We start from the raw sequence: 24,931 nt of genomic DNA on the forward strand, positions 1-24,931 counted from the left end.
TGTACTTGATCACTAATTGGCAATGCCTTGCCAGAGTTTTGCTGGTTTATTTGGTTTATTTGGTTTATTTGGTTCACAGCACATCTGACTGCCTTTTATTCCTGGCTGAGAGAGTTGGGGTTGTTATGTCTGGATAAGAGGAGGCTCTGGGGAGACTTTAGAACACCTTCCATACTTAAAGGGAGACTGCAAGAAAATGGGAGRGGGACTTTGGGCAAGGGCATGTAGTGACAGGATGAGGAAGAATGGCCTCAAACTGAAAAAGGGMAGGTTTAGATTAGACAACAGGAAGAAATACTTCACTATCAGGGAGGTCAGGCACTGGAACAGATTGCCCAGAGAAGTTGGGAATGCTCCATCCCTGGAAATGTCCAAGGCCTGGTTGGATGGGGCTCTGAGCAACCTGGTCTAGTGAATGACATCCCTGTCAGTGGCAGTAGTGTCGTTTCATGCCTTGATAATAAAACTACTGCTTCAGGTGTGCTACGTGAGCTGAAGCGCTGTGATACCTTGCATGGAGAGAAGAGCAAGACCCTCTGGTAACATTTTCAACATTGATACCAAAAAAAACACTCATAAAAAGCAGTTAATTATCTGTGGACCTTAAGTATTGCTTACAAAGACATTGATTTATTATGGTAGCCCCAGCAGTGTCCTTGTATACAAAACAATTTTTTAGGCCATTATTTACTTAAAGCATCATGAAAAGAAGCCAATAGTGTACAAAGGAGGAAAATGATTACTTCTGCTTATTTTGTAGCCAAAAGCTGGGTCTCTTGGATCGGGTTCGTGGTACCAATACTAAAGGAAAGCTATTTACCCCTCTGAATGTAGATGCCATTGAAGAAAGTCCTTCAAAAGAGCCTAAGAATGTTGTCTTGAATAATAAGGAGCGTTTTCGCACTGCATTCCGAATGAAAGCATACGCCTTTTGGCAAAGCTCAGAAGGTAGCCCATCTGTGTTGATTTCTTTCTATGCATCCCCTGTTCCCCCATTTTACTTTGTTCCTCTGCATATTCTGTTGAAGGTTCATGATTTTCTGGGTCAAGCATGTCTGGTACCTGGTTTTAACTGGATACATTTGGGGAAGCCTGAGGAAAAGAATGCTGAGTCCAGTCAACACAATGCTTAAAGTCAAACAACAGCCCTTCTTAAAAACAGTAAYTGATATGGAATAAAGCCAGTGCTGGGTTTAGCCTGTTTGACCTGGGAAAAGAGGGCGCACTGGGCAGTCAATCGATATCCCCAAAAACACAAGTCATGATGGCTTGGTTTATCAGCTGCTAAGGCAGCTCCCTCCTGGGCTGCATCCAGCCCTCAATAGCCTGTGTCCAGCATCTCAAATGTGCCCTCACTGCCATCTCATAAAACTTGTTTTATATGGTCAATGCCTTTTTCCTTCCCCCTCTGTCCCTAAAACTGCTGCCCCTCAGAGATTTCCATTGGCTCTTCATGCAACATTATAGGGCATTTTTCCTCTCACCTTCCCTGAGCACACATTTTTCTCTGCTTGCCCACAGCATCTAAATGGTCTTTAAATAAGTTTCCCCTTTCTTGTGCCAGCTGGCACCATGCATGCTGAACACGCTACCCTGGATGTAGCCTGGGTGTCCACACTTGATTTTCTCCTTCCTGAAGGTACATGACCTCTAGCTGTGCCAGTGAGAGGACAACCTGTGGCTCTACACCTGTTTTAGACTTTATGTAAAATAATTTGGGCAAAGATCCATTGGAAAGGAAGAAAAGTGCCCAGTGTTTCAGAAATTCAGTGTTTCTGAAATCTGAGAGGAGATCTCTTAAAAAATGTATTACACCTGTCCCAGAATATTTAAATCCCTGACCACGGAAAGAAGAACCTGCAAGAGATATTCCTTTATTAAATTGCACTTAGTTTATGTAGTGCCTTGTTCAGCCAGACATCCCTCTAAACATATTGTGGCTAGATGTTCACACAGCTGTTTTCTCGACCTGCTTTGCAGATGCAGGAACAGGCGAGCCCATGGCAGAAGAGAGAGGTGACAGTAGTGATTTCCCCATGGAAGATATGATCCCCACATTCAAGACAGCCATCCGAGCTGTCAGGTAAATGTCTTTTTGAATGCTTATGCTTCAGGACCATCTTGCTACGTGCTGATTTACTGTTTCTGTTATTGCTTTATTTTTAGATGCAAGAGATGAGATAATTCTAATGTTTTTAAAAACATGAGACAGACCCTATTAAACATCTGTTGAAMATATACAGAAAGGGGAATGTTTTTCAGTAACATGCCATTTAACAAGATACTCAATAGTGCATTTAATATAAAATAATTTTCTGTACTGTTCCTTGTTAAAATATTATATAAATATGGTATTTTGCTCAATTTAGTGACTAATATTTATATAAAACTGGAATTTTTGTTTAACAGAAAACTCTGAGCTGACTCAACCTTTCTTTAATCACAATTGCATGAGTGTGCAATTTGCTTTTCAGCTGTCATGTTTTAATAGATGCGGAGGTCTCCATTTCAGCAGTTTTTGACTTCTGAACATGTGTCACCTCTATTTTCATGTCTCAAGAGATATTCCCTAGGTTAGGAAACTCCTAGTAAGCCTTGGTCATGTGTTTAGCACATCAAGCAAATAAAMTTCATTCACTGATTTTCTGATACTTTTTGATGCAGTACTTTTTTACTCTCGTCCCTTGAAAAAGGCCTCTGTGGATAAATACTCTGCTTTCATTGCAATTGCTGTTTATTCCAGAAGTTATTAATTTTTGGGCCAGAGACTTACCACTGTGGAATGTCTCACATGTATCTTAGAAAAAGTTCAGGGAAGATGGCTGTAAATATAAAATCATATATTTATATGTATATAACCATGATTTGTACCTCCTGGTTCTTTTTGATTGGGTGCAGGAGAATTAATTATTAAAAATTCCAGGTTTTCTGGCTGCTGAAAGCCAAGTCACACAGGCTTTGCTCATGTTACCCACGACTTATTCCCTCCCACTGGAAGTTTCTTCATCSCTATGTCCTCCATAGTTTTCCTTTTCTTTCCCTGACACCTGCTTGCTTTCAAACAGAGACGTTATTATTACCTTTGAAAAAATTCTTTCCCACATCCTGTCCAAATCTAATTGATTCATGCAATTTCCCTTTAAACTCAATCAGGAGACAAGATTCTTTTTCATTTGTAGCGTACCCACATCCTGAATGTTAACTAAGAGTAATTATTTTAGACAAACTAAGAGTAATTATTTTAGACAAAACCACTTACTGGATTTCAGGGTCATGATCAAGCAAATTTTAAATTAGAATTGCTAACACTGTGATCCCTATTTTTCATTTAAGTCTTTTAATGTTTAGTTTTGCTATTATCATGTGTATTTTGAATAAAGTAGGCATAGATATAATTTTCAAACCTTGAAAGACTTATAAGCAACAGAGTTAAAAAATCAGCAACCCTTAAAAAGTTCTAATAGAATTATCTTTCCTAAATGAAATTTTATGAAGACTTAAAAACCCGCACTAACCTTAAATTAATAAAAAAGTCAGAATCTTAACAGATGACAGCAGTTTCCCAGTTCAGACCTACAAATACATGGAGACTCTACTGAGAAAGCAAACATCCAGAACCCAGGTCCAAACCAGATGAAGATRAAGATTTTATTATTTAAATATGTTTCTTTTATTTGTTTAATCAACCAAACATTTTTTAAGATTTTTAATGTATAAACAGAGAAGAATGCAAAAAAAAAAGAATGCCAAACATTTTTCAGGTGGTCTGCCCAGCATTCTGTTACTAATTACTAGGTCATTTTATAATAAAAGCAATAATAACAGCAATTACATTATTATTATTACAACAACAACAACAATGTGATACTATTGTTTTTCTTTCAAGGACACTTCAGGCAGTTCTAAAAATCTTTCACCTCTTCMAAACCTGAACTGCTGCTAACTTCTTAACTTCCACATTTGTATCTATTTAGCATTTTCTATCCAAAGCTTTCCCAGGTGCAAAATTGAAACCAAGATGGAAATGATTCAGCATCACATATCTTATAAATTAGCTTTATAATAGGCTGAAGCATAAAAAAGCAGCTTCCACTTCACAGCTTCAAAATCTCCTGTGACTTGTGTTGTTCAATATCCAACTGTGATTCTGAAGATTTAAAGYATTTGTTTCACACTATTAATTATGAAAAGCCAACAACTATAAATTTTCAAATGKGGAATGATGTTATAGATTCTCAGTTTATATTTTATTGCTTTATTTTGAAATAACACACTCAATTTCCAAACACCTAGAGAATTCATCCATATTTTGATAAAACTGGAAATTTTTGTCATGGAATTTACATAAGAAATTAATATTTTTTTTCTATTATGCAGAATACTACAGTTTCGTCTCTATAAAAAAAAGTTCAAGGAGACTTTGAGGCCTTATGATGTAAAGGATGTGATAGAGCAATACTCAGCAGGGCATCTTGATATGCTTTCCAGAATAAAATACCTTCAGGCAAGGTAAGAATCTTCTGGTAAATGGGGAAAATGTACAGCTTTGCTGGCAAAATAAAAATTAATTTGTGTACAAGGCCAGAAGCTATGCCTTTAGGTAATGTAGCTGGTCCATGGGAAAACCTTTTCCCAAAGACAAAAGAGAAGTGAGTACTTAGCAGGGATAACTGCAGCAAGAGACCATTGGCTCAGATTTAGAAAAAGGACGTGAGAGTTAAAAAATCCTGTGAATTTTCTTGACCATTGCCTGATCAGATCAGGATCAAGTTTTTCTCCTTCTCCCCATTTTACAGATGATAAATAAAAGCAATTTCTGCTCTACATGAGCTTTTCCTTGGCTGGTTTCTTTTCAGATCTGTGCCTGATTGAAATACCCCATACAAGTGCAAAATACATTAGCACAGAAGATCTCACATCCTCTTCACTCAGGTGCAATTGACCTATCTGAAAAAAAAATGGAATTTCAGGCATCTGTGGGTGTTCGGCTGCAATCTGCACCCACAGCTGTTTCCTCACAGGGGTGGCTCATCACAAGGTGCTTTTGAGGCACATCTACAAAACTTTGTGCTGCTCACACCCTGAGCTGTGAGCCCAGGTCAGAGCTTGGGGCTGTAAAGGGCCTGAATGCAGAGGTGTGCAGATGTGAGTGCAGATGTGTGCAGATGTGAGTGCAGATGTGTGCAGATGTGAGTGCAGATGTGAGTGCAGATGTGTGCAGATGTGAGTGCAGATGTGTGCAGATGTGTGTGCAGATGTGTGTGCAGATGTGAGTGCAGATGTGTGCAGATGTGAGTGCAGATGTGAGTGCAGATGTGAGGGCAGATGTGAGGGCAGATGTGTGCAGATGTGAGTGCAAATGTGAGTGCAGATGTGAGTGCAAATGTGAGTGCAAATGTGAGTGCAGATGTGACTGCAGATGTGTGCAGAGATGTGTGTGCAGATGTGAGTGCAGATGTGTGTGCAGATGTGTGCAGAGGAGTGTGCAGATGTGAGTGCAGATGTGTGTGCAGATGTGTGCAGAGGAGTGTGCAGATGTGAGTGCAGATGTGTGTGCAGAGGTGTGTGCAGAGATGAATGCAGAGCTGTGTGCAGATGTGGGTTCAGATGTGTGTACAGATGTGAGTGCAGATATGAGTGCAGATGTGAGTGCAGATGTGAGTGCAGATGTGTGCAGATGTGTGCGCAGATGTTTGCAGATGTGTGCAGATGTTAGTGCAGATATGAGTGCAGATGTGTGCAGATGTGTGGGACTCTGTGCTCTGCCTCTGCCCATCCCCTGACTCCCTCAGTGACTCTGAACAGCAAAACACTCCACAGACATTTTCATTTCCCCAGCAATGGGCTCAGGGAGTGCAACCCTTGCAGCACATTTGGGCCTTGTCTGGCCTCACCTTGGCTTTGGGAGGCTGCGCTGATGTTTCTGCTGAACTTTGTAATTTCTTATTTCAAAGTGATTTTCCATGCACGGGGCTTTCTCTTCTCCAAGTTTATGACATGTCTGTCAGCACTGCCTGGGGACCAARCCAATATCCAGAGAGCTTTGTGAGGCTTGCCTGGAGCTTTTTTGTGTTCCATTTTCAAAACTCCATGGGGCACTGAGAAGCCATGAAAGATATCTGCATGGAATGTCCAAAAATGCAGATAACTGCTCTGTGGACTGGTGCTGATGGATATGTGGTCAGTCTGGGTTGTGGGCTGAATAAACAGAGATTCCTTTGCACCTGAGCAGTTGGATATGACAAATGAAAGAATATTTGATATAGTAAAAGTGTAATTATACATGCTGGAGCATTGCAAACAATTTTTCTGCTTTTGTGACAAATAAAAAAATCGAGTAGGCTTCCTTATGCAACTTCATTTAAAGTTACATTTTTTCAAGCCAAAAGAATTATTAGTAAAGACAAAAATATTSCTGACAGTTAGAGACAACAACTGACAGAATGTTATCGGTTTATTAAAAATGTCAGAAATTCAACCTTTTGCCAAGTTCTGGTTTTCATTATCCTGCACAAAATCTGATGGGTCTCCTGACATTTTTAAGAGAAGCTGCTAATGAATATTTTTTGACCACCACACAGTTTGGTTCCTCTGAAAGAAAGGAAGTCGTGTTTCAAATGTTGCTGCTCAGAAACAGTGGGCTAGAGCATTATTTAATTTACCATAAAATTACGAGGTAATTGCAGTTCAGTGCATTGATTGTGGACCCAGAAAAGAGAAGACACATCATGACTCTCAATATATTTCCATGTTCTCTCATGTGTTAGCATTTGGAGATGAACTTATGCAGTTGYACTTTTCTTTTTTTCAGAGTAGATATGATTTTTACACCTGGACCTCCATCTACTCCCAAGCATAAGAAATCCCAAAAGGGAGGAGCTTTTTCTTACCCTTCACAACAGTCTCCCAGGTGAATTCCTTTATACCTAGTATTTAGCACAACCCAATACAGGAATAAAATGTTAATTCATTCCAAATACCATGATCTCTGTTCATCCACTGTTATGGTAATGATACTCAGAGGATATGTGACTATAAGATGCATGTCGGCAAATATTGAGCCAGAAAGCTTCTCTAAGAACAATGTGTGATGAAATCTAAACAGTGGCTTCTCAATTGCCCAGCTCAGCTCCTCCACAGTTTAAAAATCTGGTTTCAAACTAAGTACATGAATTCTATTGCTGATGCACTAGATTTCTAACATTTATCTTTTAAACCCACTTAAAAGCTCAATAAAAAACACAATTTGAAAGTGAACTAGTTATCTTTGTGAAGTGAAAAAAATCTCRCCAAATGGCAAGTAGAGATGTTTAATGCTGCTTTTAAACTAATGACTGGTGAGAGATACTCAAAATAAATTGTAATACCAGGTTTCTGAGAGTGAAAGTTGCACTATATTATTGTATTGCCGCATTCCTCACGGGAAAAAAATCAGTAAGAAATGACATTTCTTCTGTTTTTTACAACTATCAATCTGTCAATAAATACCCATCAAGAACCACACAAGACCATCAACAATCTGYCCCCAAAGCTGTTGTGGTTGCTCAAAACAAAAGCAATCTTACAGAAAATAAATTATCCCACTCAGGGAAAGATCTGAAACCATGTAAATGTGAAGACAGAGACCTAAGTGTGTGGAAGAGGTAGTGACMATTTGGGGAGGAAAGCAGATTGCAAAAATCACATGGGTCCATATCAACAGTAACCCAATGCAGAAAATCTGATATATTTTAGATATAGATTTTACTCTGGTGACATTTATTCACAGCTATATTTTGGATTTTGTGAGAAASAGAAGAACTGGACATGTTAAAAGTTTTAGAGTATATTTGTTCCCAATAATGTTAAAGAGCAAGTRCTTAGAAATTGTTTTTCTAGACTTTGACATATGTTATGGGAAGACATTGATTCCTTTGAGGTTGGTTTGGAAACCATTTGATAAAGRTTTAACTTGATAATGAGCATCTTAGACTTCATGAATTTATAAATCAAAGCTCTTTAGTTAGAGATCACCTTCTAACCAAATGAATTTGGTCCATCTGATGGACAGGCAGGAGAAAATTGCATAGATGAAATCCTATTCTGGAATCAGCTTTAAATCTCCTGATCATACTGTCTTTTTTCAGAGTTTCCAATCTCTGACACTTACTATTTGATATAATGAAATTGAGAAAAAAACCACACTCATCCTTGAAACTCAGATTCAGTCTCCAAAGGCACTAATTATAAAGCATTAGATTTAAAAACACATGGCCATCTGTCGACCCACTAACTGCATTATCTCAATAATTTTAACAAATCTGAAATTATTCCAACAAGAGAGAAATTAATTTAAATTTTAGTTTAAACTTCTGGGTTTTTTTAAAACTTTATCTTAAACTTGAACAAAAAAAAAATTAAATTAAAAATCAAGACTACATTTTTTAGGAATGCATTAACATCACATAGACTTTCACTCCTGTTTGTATAAACAGCTAAATGGGCTCCAAGGATCTGTGTGAATAAATCTCCAAGATGGTAATTCTGTTTTCTGATGCAAATTGATTATTATGATGCAAAGAAATATTGAACACTAACAGAGTTATTAACTCTTTATAGAAATGAACCATATGTAGCCAAAGCATCCACAGCCGATACTGAAGACCAAAGTATGATGGGCAAATTTGTTAAAGTTGAGAGACAGGTGGGTAATTTGATGACAATRATGGAGGTGTTTGTTCAAAAGTGATAGAGCTGACATAAACTCTGTGTGACTCCTTGGCTGAACCAGGCAGAATTGTGTTGGTGGTGGTCAAAGCTCACCCAGATCTTGTTCTAATGATCACAAAACTATGTTGTTAGTTTTTTGTGAAAGGATTTACTTCCCTGGGAAATGTGCATTTTGAAACTTGTTGAATCAATGTCCCTGTGCATGGCAAAAGATCCTAGCCATGATGTTGAAATGGGACTGTTTCATTCCTGTAATGTYCATACTCACCACATCTGGTGTTTGTTGTGAGCAAACCCTTTTTCTGTAGGGTCTGGCACAGAAAATGTTTGTCTGCTTTCAGGCCCTATCCAAAGGGAAAGGAAATTAATCCTGATATGTCACCCTGATGTTGTGGGACTACTAGGTGGTGTTGGGTCATAGACTGGACTCAGTGATCTCAAAGGTCTGTTCCAGCCTAGCTGATTCTGTGATTCTGTGATTCAGAGTTAGAATAGGTCTGCACGCAAAGGTGATTCCATAAGTTGTATTTTGGTAACAGCTATTTAGCATTGGTGTCAAGATTTTGTCATATTATAGAATCCTGTTGGATACTAGGCTATTAAATATCCAGCAACGCTAAGAATTTTTTTTGGCCCAGTTTATAGGAATGGGTCTTCTTATTCTGAGGCAGTTGGAGGCTAAGCTGTCACCCATTTCAGCTTAGCTTCTGGGGCATGGTCATGGTTATCCTGCAGATCCTACACCTTCATGACCAATAAAGATGGTAGCACACCATTTCTGGGGGCAGAGCATGCATGGAACAGTGGACTCTTTTGGAGCAACTGACTTGAGACAATATCATGATGTTGGCATTTTTCAGGTAAATGACATGGGGAGGAAACTGGATTTTCTCGTTGATATGCATATGCATCATATGGAACAGCTGCAAATCCAAGTCGCTGAGATAAGTCCATTGAAAGAAACCGCTTCTCCCGCAAAGGAGAAGAGAGAAGAAAACAAATATTCTGAATTAAAAACAATAATATACAAATACACTGAGCAGTGTGCTCGTGAAACTCCTTACAACTTCCAGCAGGTTCCAGTCAACAAAGTCAGTCCCTATGGTTTCTCAGCACGGGGTCACATGGCTCGCTCACAACCTTTATCGATAGGTGGGCAAAACTCTGGCAAACTGCAAGCCACACCTTCCTCAACTTCATATGCAGAAAGGCCAACWGTTTTGCCTATATTCACGTTAATGGACTCCCAGGTTAGCTACCACTCCCAAGGGGACCTGCAAAGCCCTTACTCAGATAAGGTGTCTCCGAGGCAGAGGAGGAGCCTAACAAGAGACAGTGATACTCCATTGTCCCTTCTCTCCGTCAACCACGAGGARCTCGAGCGCTCCCCGAGCGGCTTCAGCATCTCCCAAGAGAGAGACGACTTCCCCTTCGGCCCCAACGGGGGATCGGCGTGGATGAGAGAGAAACGCTACCTGGCCGAGGGGGAGACAGACACAGACACAGACCCTTTCACACCAAGTGGCTCCATGCCTTTGTCTTCGACGGGAGATGGGATTTCAGATTCAATATGGACCCCTTCAAACAAGCCAGTTTAAAAGTGTGTGTGGGGGCAGTCACTGGCTGACTTCTCCTTGTGATGTAAGCATACTTTGTAWATCTCACTTACTCTACACCCAAAGCTTACTAGTTCAAAACACCAATGGCTGCATAAGATGCATGTGATATTAGTGGTAGTCATTCTGCACCATTTCATACAATTTACTAATGCAGTTTTTTTCATGCTACCAAAACTAAGGAGCTTAGTTTTGAGCATGGTTTGCATGACTTTGCCCTATATAAATGGTACAGCTGATTTCTTCTATGATACATATCTATCTGAAACTCTTCCATACCACAATGGTGAATTGATAACAGATGAGATACAGTGGTCCTTGCTACATTTTGTAAACAGAGCAGCAAAATAAAAAGATTTTCAGGAGCAATATCCCTTTGTGCAAACATAACGTCTGAATCATTTTCTAAGATAAAGCAAATCAGTCTCTAATTAACCAAGCCAAGAATTTCTAATATCAAAAGCAGGGAAAAAGCTGAATCAAAGTACGACCTTATTGAAATGTTTTTGTGAACTAAATGTTTTTTATGTGATCTCTTAAATAATTACCCCTGAAATACAACATTGAAATGAAATTGAGGACAGGATTTCAAATCATCAAAGCCATCTCCTGGGATTGATCATAGGTATTTATTTATTGGAAAATGTAAATAGAAATCCCTCAATCTACTTTGAAAATCTTCACTAATGTTTATAAAATTGCTCAAAGTACGACTACAATGCTGTTTTGTAGAAACTCTTTTGCTAAGTCTGTTTGCTACTTATGGGGCTACATTTTCTTTCTGTTCCAAAAATAAGGTTATTCAGTGTAGGGAACTCCAGGTTTATCCACCGTACTCTTATTGACTTAGGTGCTGCTAAGTAAGATGCCTAATGTAACTCAGCCTMAGTTTCCCAATCTGTTTATCAGGAGTTACACTCCCACACATGCTCACAGGTTGAAAGGCTCGATTCTCTAATGTTTGCCAAGTGCTTGGAGCTCCTCAGGTGTGCAGAAAATTGCGATTCTGTTCCCTTCAAGTCCCTCAGTGTGGGATGCTGACAGCATCTCTTTCTCTCTGCTTACCTTGTCTCTGGAAAATGGAATGCTCCAAAGCCATGAATGTGTGCTATATTTAAAACTAATGTATGAATAAATAATCACCAYTTTTGTCATGTGTCCCTGAACAACGGAGATCCGTATACTCCCTAGGTCTCAGCCAAATGTTTTTTTCATTGACATTGGAAATTATTGAGAGGGAGACCAGGAAAATAATTCACCCCACTGGAAAGAAATGAATCAAAGATCTCACCACTAGAATGGGAATGTACACAAAGCTGGTGAAACTGGCATATCCAAATATCCTATGCAGGTCTCACCTGGTGTCAGTCCACGTGTCCATGAAAAAGCATCCATGGGATGTTGGATGGTTGTACACTCTCTACAGCTGGGAAATGAAGCAGAGCAGCCAGTGAGCACAGGGTACAGGAAACAAGGCACACCTTGACTTTAGGATGAGATTTATTTCACCTTTAACTCAGTTATCTGCAGTGAGCAAATTTATACCAAACTCRAAGAGAGCAGAGGGTGAATTGTTTAATGGCAGAGGATCAGAGCCCACACAGTCAGCGGGAAGGCTCTCCCCTCTCCCTCACTGATCCAAGATAATGCCCTGGCTCATGTCCACCTCATGTCCACAATGCCCCTTGTCACTCCCCACAGTGAATTCCCTACCATGGCCAGGGCACTGACCAACARAGATGCAAGAATTTGACCCAGTTAAGATGTTAGAAAAGGGACTTTCTGTAATGACTGTTTGTATTATACAGCAGCTGCACAACTGAGATTCCTTGGCACATCCAATCCGAACACAACACCTTACTGGGCTTTCCAGTAGTTCCTGGGTATTGCACAGCCCTGGATAGAGAGAGATTCAGTGGAAGATATTTTGTTGGGTTTTGTCCACCATAGCAAACTTCTTATTTAATTCCTCAGTTTTATTGATACCTCTTTCCAGCCAGGGAGCTCCTGTTCTTTCCCAGATGTGGGCATTGCCTTCATCTCCATTGTTTATTCTCTATTGGAAGAGACATCTAAAGGATTAGGATCTTCTTACTTCATCTGCTTCTTCAGCTAAATCATGATTTATCCTTCTGGAGTGGATCTGCAGGGAGAACAAATTGCTGTTGTTACTGGATTAAATAATGCAGAGCAGTTACGGCCTTTGAAGACTGATCTGAGTCCATGGAGATGGTCTGAGGCCAGTAACTATGAGCACATGAGGCATAATTTTAGTAATTACTTAATTGACAAAGTAGTCACTGACCTGAAATATAATTTGGTTTTGGCACAGTTTTGTAGCTAAAATTGCAAAGAACAAAACTAAATGACAAAAGTGTAATTCATTATAATTTGGCATATTGAGAAGGATTTTTTGACCATCAGTGATTCTTGGAAATACCTGCATTGCACCTGCTGCAGGCTTTCTGAAACAGTRATAGATGTCTGTGGCAGCTTGTATGATTTAACCCTCACCTGACAACAGAATGAAAGTAAAAGAAAAAAAAATTATTTTAACATTGCTACAGTGTTGAAGCTGGTGTATGTGCCAGACAAGACTGCCTCACTTTTCTTGTATGTCACAGGCCTGTCATTCCTACTGTCATTCCTACATGATTTCATCTGAGTTTGGCCCTTCTTWAAGTGCTTTCTAGATGTGAGCAATCAAAAATAAAGGCAGCCAAAAAGCAGGCACTGTGTGAGAAATTTGTTTGTGACTGTCTTTGATAGTGGCTACCCATGCAGTTCCCTGCCCAGTTCCCAGTGAAATTTTCAGTTGACATTTCTATTCTCTCCCATGACAGGGGATATAAAAGGAACATTTTCTCAGTATTAAACCAGGCTGAAAACCCATAAATTATTTTATTAAAAAGATATGTTCTTTCTGAGAGAGAATCCAAGAGATTTGGATAAATTTTCACCTGCACATAGAATACAGACCCAGAGAAAGTGGGATTTGGGCTGTTCTGCACTCTGCATGCTTAGCAGCTGAACTGTCTTTTAAGTTRGTGTTTTCTCTGTCTTGTAAACACCAATTTGTTACATCCAGCTTAAAGGCATCAGGTCAGCTATTTGTAGCCACATCATGAAAAATTTTATGATAGAGTCTTCCTCTTCTTAAAAAGCACTGCTGGTAAACCCAATAAAACCCTCTGCAGTGGACACCTGTGGGTCTTTTGAAGGAGATCGAAGAAATGAGACAAGGAAGATCTGATTAACTCATTTTAATATTTATTTTTCCTTCTTAGCACTGAAACCTGTCACTGCCCTGTTCATAAGGGTGTTGTTCCTAGCAGCCCTCTGCCCTTTGCATCATCAGGATTAAAAACAGGGCATCCATCAGCTCTGCTGTGTGTGCTGAGAACAGTTACAGTGTCAAGGTGTCACCAGCAARGTGAGATCTGGAGACCATCCCTGATCTGGGCTGTGCACAAAAACCTCATCAGCTCCAGTCAGGGCGAGTCCATGGAGTGCATCCACCTTGGAACTGCAGTTTGTGTGCCTGCCATGGGCACTGGGCAAAGCAAAATAAACTCTGTGATCCCAGTAACGTGAAGGAGGTCAGGGCCTGTTCCACACATAAGGAATCTTTATTCACAATTTCATCTGAAAGAGGTATCTGGGTCAATACTAATCTTAATAATAGGAATTAATTAGATTTATTTCTTCTTCTGCGTGATGGTTCAGTTYAAGAATTTTCAATTCTCTTTGGGTCAGATCATTCCAGCATCTCAACTGACACACTTTGTTTACAGYAGGTAACATTAGAAACTATTATCAACTTTGATGACTCTGAATTCGGTTCAGGCCTTGAGATATTTTTCATAATTAGAAAGTGTAGTGCTTTGCTCTCCTTGAAGTAAGTTAGAAACCTTCTCACACTGATGCACTGGGAGCAGGGCTGGGTTCTAATTTGCCTCTATTTATGAATTTCTTTGCGAAAGACAGCACTGATCTGGAGACATTTTTCTTGGCTACATTTTTAGACTGATTTTCAGTCCCTAACGAACGCCACATGTCTGGAAATTTTCAAAAAGGTGGATCTGTGTTTACATKGTGTGCCTCTCTTTGCAGCATCATTATCAATTAAGCTTTCTTGCTTTAGATGCAAACTGGGAGTATTTGATTAAGCCAGAAGTGAAGGCTTAGTTGAAGGATCCAGATATCGTAAATGTGATTTATGCTCTATTTAAGGAGTTGGCACTTAAAAAAAAAATCTATTCAGGTAATGACTGTTGTCCTTGACTTGGCTTTTCCCTGCACTGAATTAATCAGTCTGGCTCCTATCAAAATAAAAGGGAATTCAAMCCATGGAGGGATTAATTAAAAAGTCCCTAAACTGACTTTGGCTACATTTGCTCTGTTTTTGTCTGTAACATTGCTGCATTGTTACGGTCCAGAGTGGAAATAGTTTTAAATTTTTCTGCTTCAAATGGTGGCCCAGGAGTGCTGCAAACAAAAGCCCATCCGAGCCTGGGCGTAGCGGGGCCGCTGCCTTGTGGCCTTCAGGAGAGCACTGAGGTCCATCCAGTTTGTAAAATCACAGCCTAAAGCAAACAGAAAGCGCAGAGTGAGGAGCAAACTCATCCCTGCTGGGAGCCCAGCTGCTGCAGAGGTGCCACATCTGCTTAGGTAAGAATGAAATGTGTCCTGCTTTCCATGAGGAAAGAGCAGGATCGGGGTTCCTTGCACCCCACAGTCCCCACCACCGAGCTTTAGGTGCCCAAGAGCTGCAAACCTAAATTTCCTGGAGCACCTCATGGATTTGGTGGGATGCCCCTTTTTCAGGATGTTCACTTTGAACACTTTTCAGAGGTGCAGAGGAAAAAGGGACATWTCAGGTGTTTTTAACTGGGCATTGTGGGAAGGAAAATCCTGGGTATCACTTTTGCTTCTGATTATTTAGGCTGTAAGATTTGATCCTTCCCAATTCAGCTTTGAGTGGCTTCCCTCTGAAGTTAAGTGAAGCAAAATACTGAGAATGGGATCCTATTTCCATCATGAAGAACATGCTGAGACTGAAGGTTACATAGCCAACTGCATTTTGTTTTCTAGTTATGGCATCTTATTATTACTAGTATTTGTGCCTTGCTCACTGAAATTTTCTYCATGCTACAAAGATGCTTTTCAGATTCTGGCTGACAAGGGAACACAACTTTTATACAAGTGGCCTTTAGTGCTCTTTATAATATTATTTATTGTAATTTTTAAACTGTATGTGTAATTTCTATTCTGGCACTGTCCAATATTTGAACAAATTTAATATGTTTATTTCAATATATTATGCAAACAATACTTCTAAACTGATTTTTTTATGTTCTGTCTTTAAAAACTGCACCACTTATTAATAAATAGAAATTTCAATTATGATGTGGATGAATGTATTTTCATTTAAATCATGATATCCTCACACACATTCAAAGAACACACGATTGCTGCACTTTAGTGTGGTCCTTTGTCTAAAGGAGGCAGAAGGAGAAACATCTGAAACATCAACTCTTCCCAAAAATATAGGTGGACACACAGAGGTATTTTTAAGGCATTCCCTGTGGTTTCAGTTTCTTGGCTGTCACCAATGAATCAACTCTGCTGAGCACTTGAAATATAACTAACTGAAAAAAGGTTTTTTAAAAGTTTTTGTGGTAGGTAAAAAAATAATTCAGCATTTATGCCACATCTTTTCCCRCTTTTGAATCACTGTAAAGTGGTAGTAATTAAAAGATCATTTAGTACTGCAACATTAAGTTGTAATGCTTTTGAGTTTGTTTTAAATGAATCTATTTAAATAAAAATAATAACTAAATAAGAAATAAGGTGATTGCCAGGCTCTTACAGCCAAGTCCTGTCTGTTTTTTCCAATGATTGACAGTTTGAGTTTCTTAAAACTGATGCACCAGATTGCGGAATTCTGAAACCTTTGGAATTCAGGGAGTTTTGTTTGTTTTTTGTTTTTTTTTTTCAATTGTCTTCACTTTTCTGGACATCACCCCACATTGTTGTTAGTGGCTTAGTGAATGTCCCAGCTTCAGCTGAAGGGCTCAAACTGATCCTGCAGCTGCCAGGCACAGCCATGACATTTACTGAGGATTTCACAGGCACAAAGGGGGAGCTTTTGTTCACCTGCTCTGAAAGGTATTGCATTAAAATTTCCCCTTGGCTGTCACCCAAATACCAGAGCCTGACAAATCCCTGGGTTTCTGTGAGGCACTAGGTCTGAGCTTTTAAGAAATGGATTCTAAAGCAGGAACAAGATGTGATCCTATCCTCAGGCAAAGCCCTGCTTATATCCAGGGAGGTTTTCCCTCCTGCAMCCTGTGCTTACATCTCTTTGGGATTTCTGGGATATTGTGCAATCGTCCCCCACCTCAGCAGAGTAAGGAACTTAGGCTCAGCAGTTTGGAAAGGATAAAAATTGCCAAGCAACAGTGGCAAGAGTAGGATTTGCTCAGTGCATCCTCCTCTTTCCTCTCAGGATACTTTGATTTTTAAGACTTGCCACGGTAAAATGGCTGCTTGATGAACACAGAGCATCCTCTTGGATCTCAGAGAAGGGGTGGAATCAGGAAAGCCAAGTTCCAGGACAGAACACAGCAGGAGAGCTAGACATTATTTACAGAAATTGCTCTCTAAGATGTTGGCTGGTAGCCCAGTGGGTTTGGGACAGCACCACAGCTTTTCTCCTTTTTTGTGTCAGTTGCAGATGGACAGCAGAATGCGGACCAAGGACCATGAAAAAGGTGTAATATGAATGTGCTGTGAATGTTTTGTCAGATTTGATGGGATCAGTTACATGTTTGACACATCTCCTATCAGAAATAAAATCATTGGATAAGTCATAAAATACTTTTCTAAGTAAGTTCTGTACTGCTGTAATTTCTCTGTATCTAATCAAGGCTTTATGAGGATCTATATTTAAAAATGCTGAGTGCTTGATCATAAAGTAAAATCTTTGGAGGCCCCAAAAGAGCAGTGCACAGAATTGTGTAAGAATCTCCTGTGATGTAACTCACACACAGTTAAGAAAACCACTAGGACTTAATGCCTCTTGCACTACACATTTTCACAATCTCCATGGCTCCTTTTTTTCCCAGTTTCTCTCCTTTTTCTTCCTCAAGAGTGTGCTTGAATTAAAAAAAAAATGTTTAAGACACTTCAAAATAAAGTGTTCTCTACCTTAGACTAATAAACATACAAAACATTCTTACTGAAAACAATTTTTATAGTTTAATKCTCATTCTGTTCAGGAAATCTTGTGGTGTTAGTACCATTCCATTAGGAATTGCTCCAGTGGAAGGGCTGTCAAGCACTGGAACAGTGGAACAAGGGCAACAACAYTGGAACAAGGCTGTCCAGGCAAGTGGTGGAATCACCAYCCCTAGAGGTTTGCAAAAAATGTGGAGATGTGGCACTTGGGGATGTGGTTTAGTGCTGGACTTGTCAGGGCTGGGTTAATGGTTGAACTCTACGATCTTAGAGGTCTTTTCCAACCTTAATAATTTTTGTGATTCTACATATAACCTTTCTTTTAAGAGATGAAATGTTATTCTTCTGAAAAAGGATTGACAAAGAAGCAGTATTACATTTAGAGACTTGTCCTTAATAGAACTTGTGCAAAAATAAATAAAATAGAAGGATACTGGTAAAACKTGAAATTAAGATGAAAGCAAATTTTATGATGCTAGTACATTTCTTAATAAAATAATCTAAATATCTTGTAAAATTGTAATGGTAGAGGACTCACAGAGAACTGTTGAACTGCAATCAGGTTTTTTTTAGAACAAATGGAGTTTATACAATTGATGCTTTTCTAAACAAAATGTATTAAACAACCACTCAAAGTTGCTTTCATGGAAACACACGTTGGAATTGCTATAGAGAAATGTGTGTTTTTAATCACGTTTAGAGGTCTAAGAAAAAGCCAGAAGGAAGGAGGAGTGCATGGCTTTCCCACTGTGCTCTCAGCCCACAGACAGAGAGAGCCCCAACWGGCAGAATTCATTTTCTCCCTCCTGACCAGGATGTCACACCACACTGTCTTCTGTCTTACAGACAATCACAGGCATTTGAAATGTGTGTTTATTTAAATTGCATTAGCAGGACCTTACCCTGTGCAACCTTCAGTAAATGAATGCATTTACTTCGTAATTTATACGAATTACGTGTCTACACAGTGTCACTAAGAGACACTAAAAACGTCTTCTTTTTCCTGTTCTGGATTTTGGGATGCTAGCTATGGACACAGTGCTGCCACACAAAGGGATGCTGGAAAAAGGAGGCATGTGAAGACTATACTCCTGGGAAAGCTACACGCTCAGAGGGATGCTCTGAGTGAGAACACAGCATTGTCCCCAAGAGTCAAMGTTGGGGTGGAACAAAAGGCCCCTCCTGGGTCACCTGAGCATCACTCAGCAGCTGAGGAAAGTTAAAATTACAGAGTCCCAGGRTAAAACACAGCATGAGGCAAAACCTGCTGAAAGTCTAATTATCCTCCCAGGCAAACATCAAACGGCTGGAACTGATCCCAGCACACACATTTTCCTGGCTATACCTGGTTTTGTCAGCTGGTACAGAGAGGACTTTCATCCCAGCCTTCTTGATGTGATATTGAGCAACTSGTAATTAAGTCAGCAAAAGTAAGTCTTGTCAAAGAAAAGGTGCTTCTGTGTTCCTCAGGCTGCAGCAGGCAGTCACGAGTCACGAAAATTTTCCTTTTTTTTCACACCAGTAACTTCCATATGGAATTAAATAATACTAGGTGCAGTGACACCACACTGCATGGGGGTTTTTCTGTGAAAGGCAGAGTGAAAGAAAACAAAGTTAAGATTGTGCATGGATGTGCAAAGGCATGTAGGCAGCTTATTTACCAGCTGCATCTCTGTTAAAAGTGGCTGMAGCTGCCTTCCAGCTCCTGACGTTCTTAGTGGAGGCAGAATTGTTGGACAGACAGGGACACAGCCCAACCACACACAGAGCAGGGTCATTGAAACACTTTTTGTTTCATAAACTGACTATGAATCCACTTAGCTTTCCTTTTTTACTACAAGGCTTTGAGTGATTTTACAAGTTGAAATGCTCAGTGGGTTGTGATAAAATTACAGAATGRATATCTTGGGCTTTTAACCGTGCTGAATCTAAACTCACTGATTTCAGAAGAATCATTTCCAGCCCGCTGGAATAAATGGGAGCAGAATTTCACCCACAGTTTCCGACATTTCTTGGATCATTTCTTGGATACTACTAAACATCACTCAGCACCACTGAAATTGTTCTGTCATTGCTCTGACCAGACCTCTCTCCTTTCCTCACCACTGAACTGTGATTCCAGGCAATTTCTCTATTTTAACTATCATTTTATTCCTTTTATTCCTTCCACACTTAAGATACACTTCAGGTTTCATCTCTGCCCCCTTGGCAATGTCCCTTGTTTGAACTGAAGGATGATTTCCACTGAAGGGGCTCACCCTTACCTACTTCTCACCATCAAAGGTGACATTGCTCTAATTGCAGTGAGCTGAACTGTTCCTTTAAAAGGGAAAAAAAAATCCTCCACAATTCAATTCTGCTGCCAAAAGGAGCTTCCAATCCCCACCTGACCTGCCACAGAGCCTTTCCATGCAGGATTCAACAGGCACTTTGTGTGCTTATCATTGTGTTACCTCTAGTTAGTCCTTCAGGGATTAGGATAACAATTTTCACAGGATTTTAAGGAAAGATTATCAAGCCTGTCTACTCAAAGTTTTTCACAAAGTGTTTATTAAGACCTGGCAATAACCTCCAATTCTATACAGGCTCTGAAGATAATAATCTTTGTCAAGAGAAATCAGGTGAGTTGATATGAACAATTCCAAATCTTGGTGGTTTCGCTTGTACTTGGAAAAAAAAACCAAAACATTTCAGCTGTGCTATTAGTGCTCAGTGGAAATGTGGCAAATTAAATGTATTTTTATGAAATGTGTATTTACTGCACTTTATAGATTTCTCACACAAATAAATCTGAACTTYAAAAGTAATTGTATCAATGTAATGAAGCGTGCAATGGTAACAAGGACATATTTTCACATTAAYTTGAAATATTTCTTTAGACTTGGTGGATGATGGTGTGCTTAAAATGAGATGACCTTTAGATGTTGGAACTGAATGAAGGTAAGGAAATTCATACTCAAGGACTTTCCTCTTTTATTTCTTTGTTCTCTTAATTTCTGTTCTGTTCTGCTAAGTGTGAAGACATGAGAAAACTGCTTGATATTGGAGTGCACTAGATTTGTTCAAGAAAAATGAAAACAATTCAAAYTTCATGGTTACCTGCCACATTAAAATGAGTTCTACTGAAGCATAGCTAATAAACACATTGGTTTAAGATTGCTGCTAACCCTGAGTAACTGAGARGGATTTAATAAGAGGTCTTCATGTGTGTATAAAAGTAATCTGAGCCAGATTAAAATCTCCAATTCAGCAGTTCAGGRAACTCTGGATCAACAGTTCTAAATAAAATGGATTCTACTAATATCATGCAGCTTAAAATAGAAGAGGATTATCATATCCWGTAGAGGTGAAGGAGAATTTGTAACCAAAGCCTTGATCAGATAAATGTTTGGAAGGAAGACATTCTCTGAGTCAGTTTATAGGATTTGTCTGCCTGCTCAGGGCTGTGAGGCACCTGTGCCTTCAGTGCCTGTGAATCTCAGTGCAGTCTGAAATGGAAATGGTGATTTTGATCTGGAGGACAATGAGGGTTTCTTATTTGCAATCTGGACCCATATTTCAGTCGTCACAATAGTGTCACTTCAAGAGAGATATGGTTACAAAGTAATAAAGACTTGTCCCTGATAAATAAAAATTGGATATCAAATAACCAGAGTAATGTAAATGTGATGTGTATTGCAAGAGTTAATATTACTAATATTCACATTGCTGAGAGATGAGATATTTCAGGCAGCAGTTCTAGGAATATTTGTCACACATGGTTTTGAAATTCCGTCCGATAGCATAAATTTCAGAGAATTAATGCTGGAGAAAGATTTTGGGAAGCAACTAAAGGCTAATGCTCCAAATTTAAACCAAAGTCTCTACCAAATGAGGAGCAAGGTTAGTCCATTGCGGGGTGATATCCCTGGTATTAATATTTATCTGCAATTTCTTTTAAACATMTTGTGCTGATCAGGGAACACACCAGTGTTAAATCCGGCATTCAGGCAAAATAAACACTCCCACAAATGGAGGATTTTCTGTAATTTTATACCAACAATAYTCAATATCTCTTTGCTAAAAGTAGAACAGGATTTGTCTTCCTATGATCCATCCTTCCAGGTTTTGTCTGTCTGTTGTCCTTATCATTAGATGTTTTGCTTGGTTGAGTCTGTRGTGTGATATGGCCAGGTTAGTGCCTTCTCTGAATTCCTGCTGGAAATCAGCACTGTGTGTGCAGAGAATTGTGTTGATTAGCACAGAGGAGCAGCTCAGCAGGGAGARCAGCAGGGAGCTGATGATTCAGGTGACACAGAGAGCATCACCCAGTGAGCAGGGAATGCTTCCAAGAACAATTTTGCCTCTTGCTCTACTTTGTGCTTTTACAGCTTTTCTCTCTCTCCTAAAATAGATGGTCCCTTCCTGTGTCAATCCTTTTGCCTCTTCTCTGTCTTTTAGGAATGGGGTCTCTCTAGATCCTGCTCTTACCTGCTACACCAAGTCCTCTGTCAAATGAYTTTTCCCTGTCCTACCACCATGAACAACTCTAGCTGGTTTAAATAAATCAGTAATTGGTTAGATCTCTGACAGGAAATTGTCTGCTCTCTATCTTTTTACTTATAAACCTTGGTAAAACAATTGTGCTTGCACATCAGTCTGTGAAATGCTCTTACCAAGGATTTCAGTGTTAGCCCAAGTGTAATTGACTGGTGAGCCAGGAGAGCCCAAATTCCTGAAAGCAGCTCCTGGAAATCAAATGTCCTCACTCTGGGTGAGCCCTGGCCATCAATCTGTAGGGACTGACTGAAAATGGGGCAGGGCACACCCTCTTCTCCCACCTCCTAGGTCTGGGTCTTTGACTCTCCATGYACAAAATCCTTGTGAAGGGCAGAGATGTGGGGTCTTTCAGGGCTGCAGAGACCCTCCAGCACCTCAGGGACACCTCAGGGACAGCTCAGTGACAGCACTCCTGCTGTTCATGTGTCCCACTGGTGTCCCTGGGGTTGGTGTGCTCATGGCCAGCCCTGGTCACTCCCGTGTGCGTGGAACGGGCCATGGGAACATGTTTGGAGAGTCCGTGACCCATAAACACCAAACCAGCATCACAAAACACCACTCATCCTCGTGTACGTTTGGCAGAGCTGAGCTGATGCTTCTCATAGTGCAATCAAAATTCATAATGTTCTGTTAAAAAAGCAGCAAACCACTGACTTCTGACCTCAAAAAAAGACACAGKRCAATAGCTCCCCTTTAAYAGGACACCTGATTTTCTGGATGCARCAGCCACCAYAGACYACCTGCTCCAAATCACACATGGTTAAAAACCTTGCTTTATATAATCACCCAACTCTCTGCCTCCCAAAGCCTGCTCTCCCCAGCAGGCACCTCCTTTGCAAAGCACCAGCTTCTCATACTCAGCTCCACTGAGGAGTACCTTCCTCTCTTTCATTGAACCAAATCAAAGTCAACAAAAAAATGAGCAGAATCCAGAGAAGGGGATTCATTTTATGCYTTTTTCCATGTAGACAACACCTCCACTGCTTCTACCACATCAGCCTTTGAGCAGGCTTGGGGTAAGATACTGGTCCAATTACAGAGTCCACAAATCCATGCAAAGAACTCTTACAAATCCCAGGAAGCATCATAAAACCAGAGGGTGGAATCAGGGATAACCTTGCCAGGAAGTCAGGCCCTGTGATTTTCATGACAACAACACTTTCATGGTCTGTAGCCCAGTAGTTTGCCAGATCACAAATACTGTTGCAAGGAGAGCCAGRTTTAGGATTTTTGGTGCTAGACTTGTCCATGGGATACTGGGCTCTGTCCATGCATAATTAGTTCATAGAAAGGTGATGGAGTATGAACTCTGGCAATGAGACTTGGCCAACACTTTCACTCTGCCTCAGTTCTGTTCTTCTGCTCATGCTGTGCAGAAAGCGTGGATGAGTCCAGGTTTGGGGCTGAGCAAAAAGGATTGGGCAGATGGACTGGACAGATAGGATGGACTGCTTGAAACTCTCAGAGCTCTGCTTGAATTCTCACACTTTTGACTCATCAGATCAGCAAACACAGACATTTCAAACAAAATACTKACTATTGTTTCATCATCCCAAGGAAGAGTCTCTTTAGAGCCACTGAATACAAATAAGCCATTTTCTGAATGTGTTAATTCTCTCATGACTTTAACATGAAAAATATTTCTAAATTGCCATAATAGTTTGCTAATCAAACAGTATTATCTTCAAGATAACAATTTGCTGCATACTAGCAAGATTAGCTACTCCAAGCTATATTGGAGTATTAAAAATATATTGGATATTAAAAAATGTTGGACTTTTTTTTTTGCTAGTTTTCATATTGTCCCTCATTTTCTGACAACAACAAAGTTATTTGGCAAATTCTGACATTAMAAAAACAGGGAAAACATGAAAAGAAACTTGGTTTGTTTTTTTTTTCCTCCCAAGTGACCTCTTATTAAATCTTTGAAACCTGGAAAGCAGCTCRTGCTCTGAAAGGCAGAACCCTGTTAATCCTCCCCAAGGAGTTAGGCAAGGCAGCACAGGACACAACCTGGTGATATTAACTACAGAAATGATTGGACAGGCAACATTTCTGTGGAATAGAATCCCAGTTGACATTGCTGGTTTGAAATTAAACATAAGCAAGTTTTATCTTGTTTTAACAGAAAAAYTTTGGGCWCTTGRTGTRTCAGGTGCCTTTYAGGCACAGCTCATSCTGCCASAGCAGAGGGTTGTGTTGACAAAYTTACCAAGACCCCAGAAAATCCRGTTATKTCRGACTYAAAAATCAAGGGTTTRGTGCTAAACTCATGGCCCCCACAASCACAGAGGAAATACTGATTGTGGGATTTCTTTTTCTTTGCCATTTCCATTGCCAGTTTTTCTCTGCATGACAGAAATCTAATATTTCTCAGGGGGTCAAATCATTCTGGGACAAAGGCTGGACAAAATCACTCAATGCTATAAACTTTAACACCACCAAAAGAGTATTCTCTCTCCTAGACCAGCCAAACCTGCTGGAATTCAGCATCCATAATGCAGGGGTTCTGCTGGCATGTGGCAGTGAAGATGAGCCTGGGATTTCTGTGTCTCTTTCTGGTTTTCAGTGCAGGTAAGGACCAGGTTTGGTGCTGCCCAGGGAATAATCCAGGTGTCTCTTTCCCAGTTTCTCTCACAGCCCCATTCCCACATTTGGGGAAGGTCTGGTTCTCTCACCCTTTGCAGGCAGCACTGATGGAGCTCCAGAGCTGGTGACACTCAGCAGGACACACCCGGTGATGTCTGCTCCTGGATCCCATGCCAGGAATCTGGAATCAGAAAAGTTTATAAGGAAAGAGAGAGAAGGGTTACAAGAGCTCCTAC

General features: G+C 40.0%; 1 protein-coding gene across 1 annotated transcript in view; it reads left to right on the forward strand.

The window, feature by feature from the left end:
* Positions 1 to 14,524, forward strand: part of KCNQ3 (potassium voltage-gated channel subfamily Q member 3) — a 189,565-nt gene extending 175,041 nt beyond the window's left edge. The window contains exons 11-16 of the mRNA XM_057379067.1: positions 761 to 948; positions 1,981 to 2,083; positions 4,378 to 4,509; positions 6,812 to 6,910; positions 8,599 to 8,683; positions 9,570 to 14,524. Of these exons, the coding sequence (XP_057235050.1) occupies positions 761 to 948; positions 1,981 to 2,083; positions 4,378 to 4,509; positions 6,812 to 6,910; positions 8,599 to 8,683; positions 9,570 to 10,307 (1,345 nt within the window). The 3' untranslated portion in view covers positions 10,308 to 14,524. The remainder of the gene's footprint in view (positions 1 to 760; positions 949 to 1,980; positions 2,084 to 4,377; positions 4,510 to 6,811; positions 6,911 to 8,598; positions 8,684 to 9,569) is intronic.
* The last annotated feature ends 10,407 nt before the right edge of the window (positions 14,525 to 24,931 follow it).

The sequence above is a fragment of the Malurus melanocephalus genome, unplaced genomic scaffold, assembly GCF_030028575.1.
Source record: "Malurus melanocephalus ecotype Western Australia unplaced genomic scaffold, MMel_1.1 scaffold_385, whole genome shotgun sequence".
Lineage (NCBI taxonomy): Eukaryota > Metazoa > Chordata > Aves > Passeriformes > Maluridae > Malurus > Malurus melanocephalus.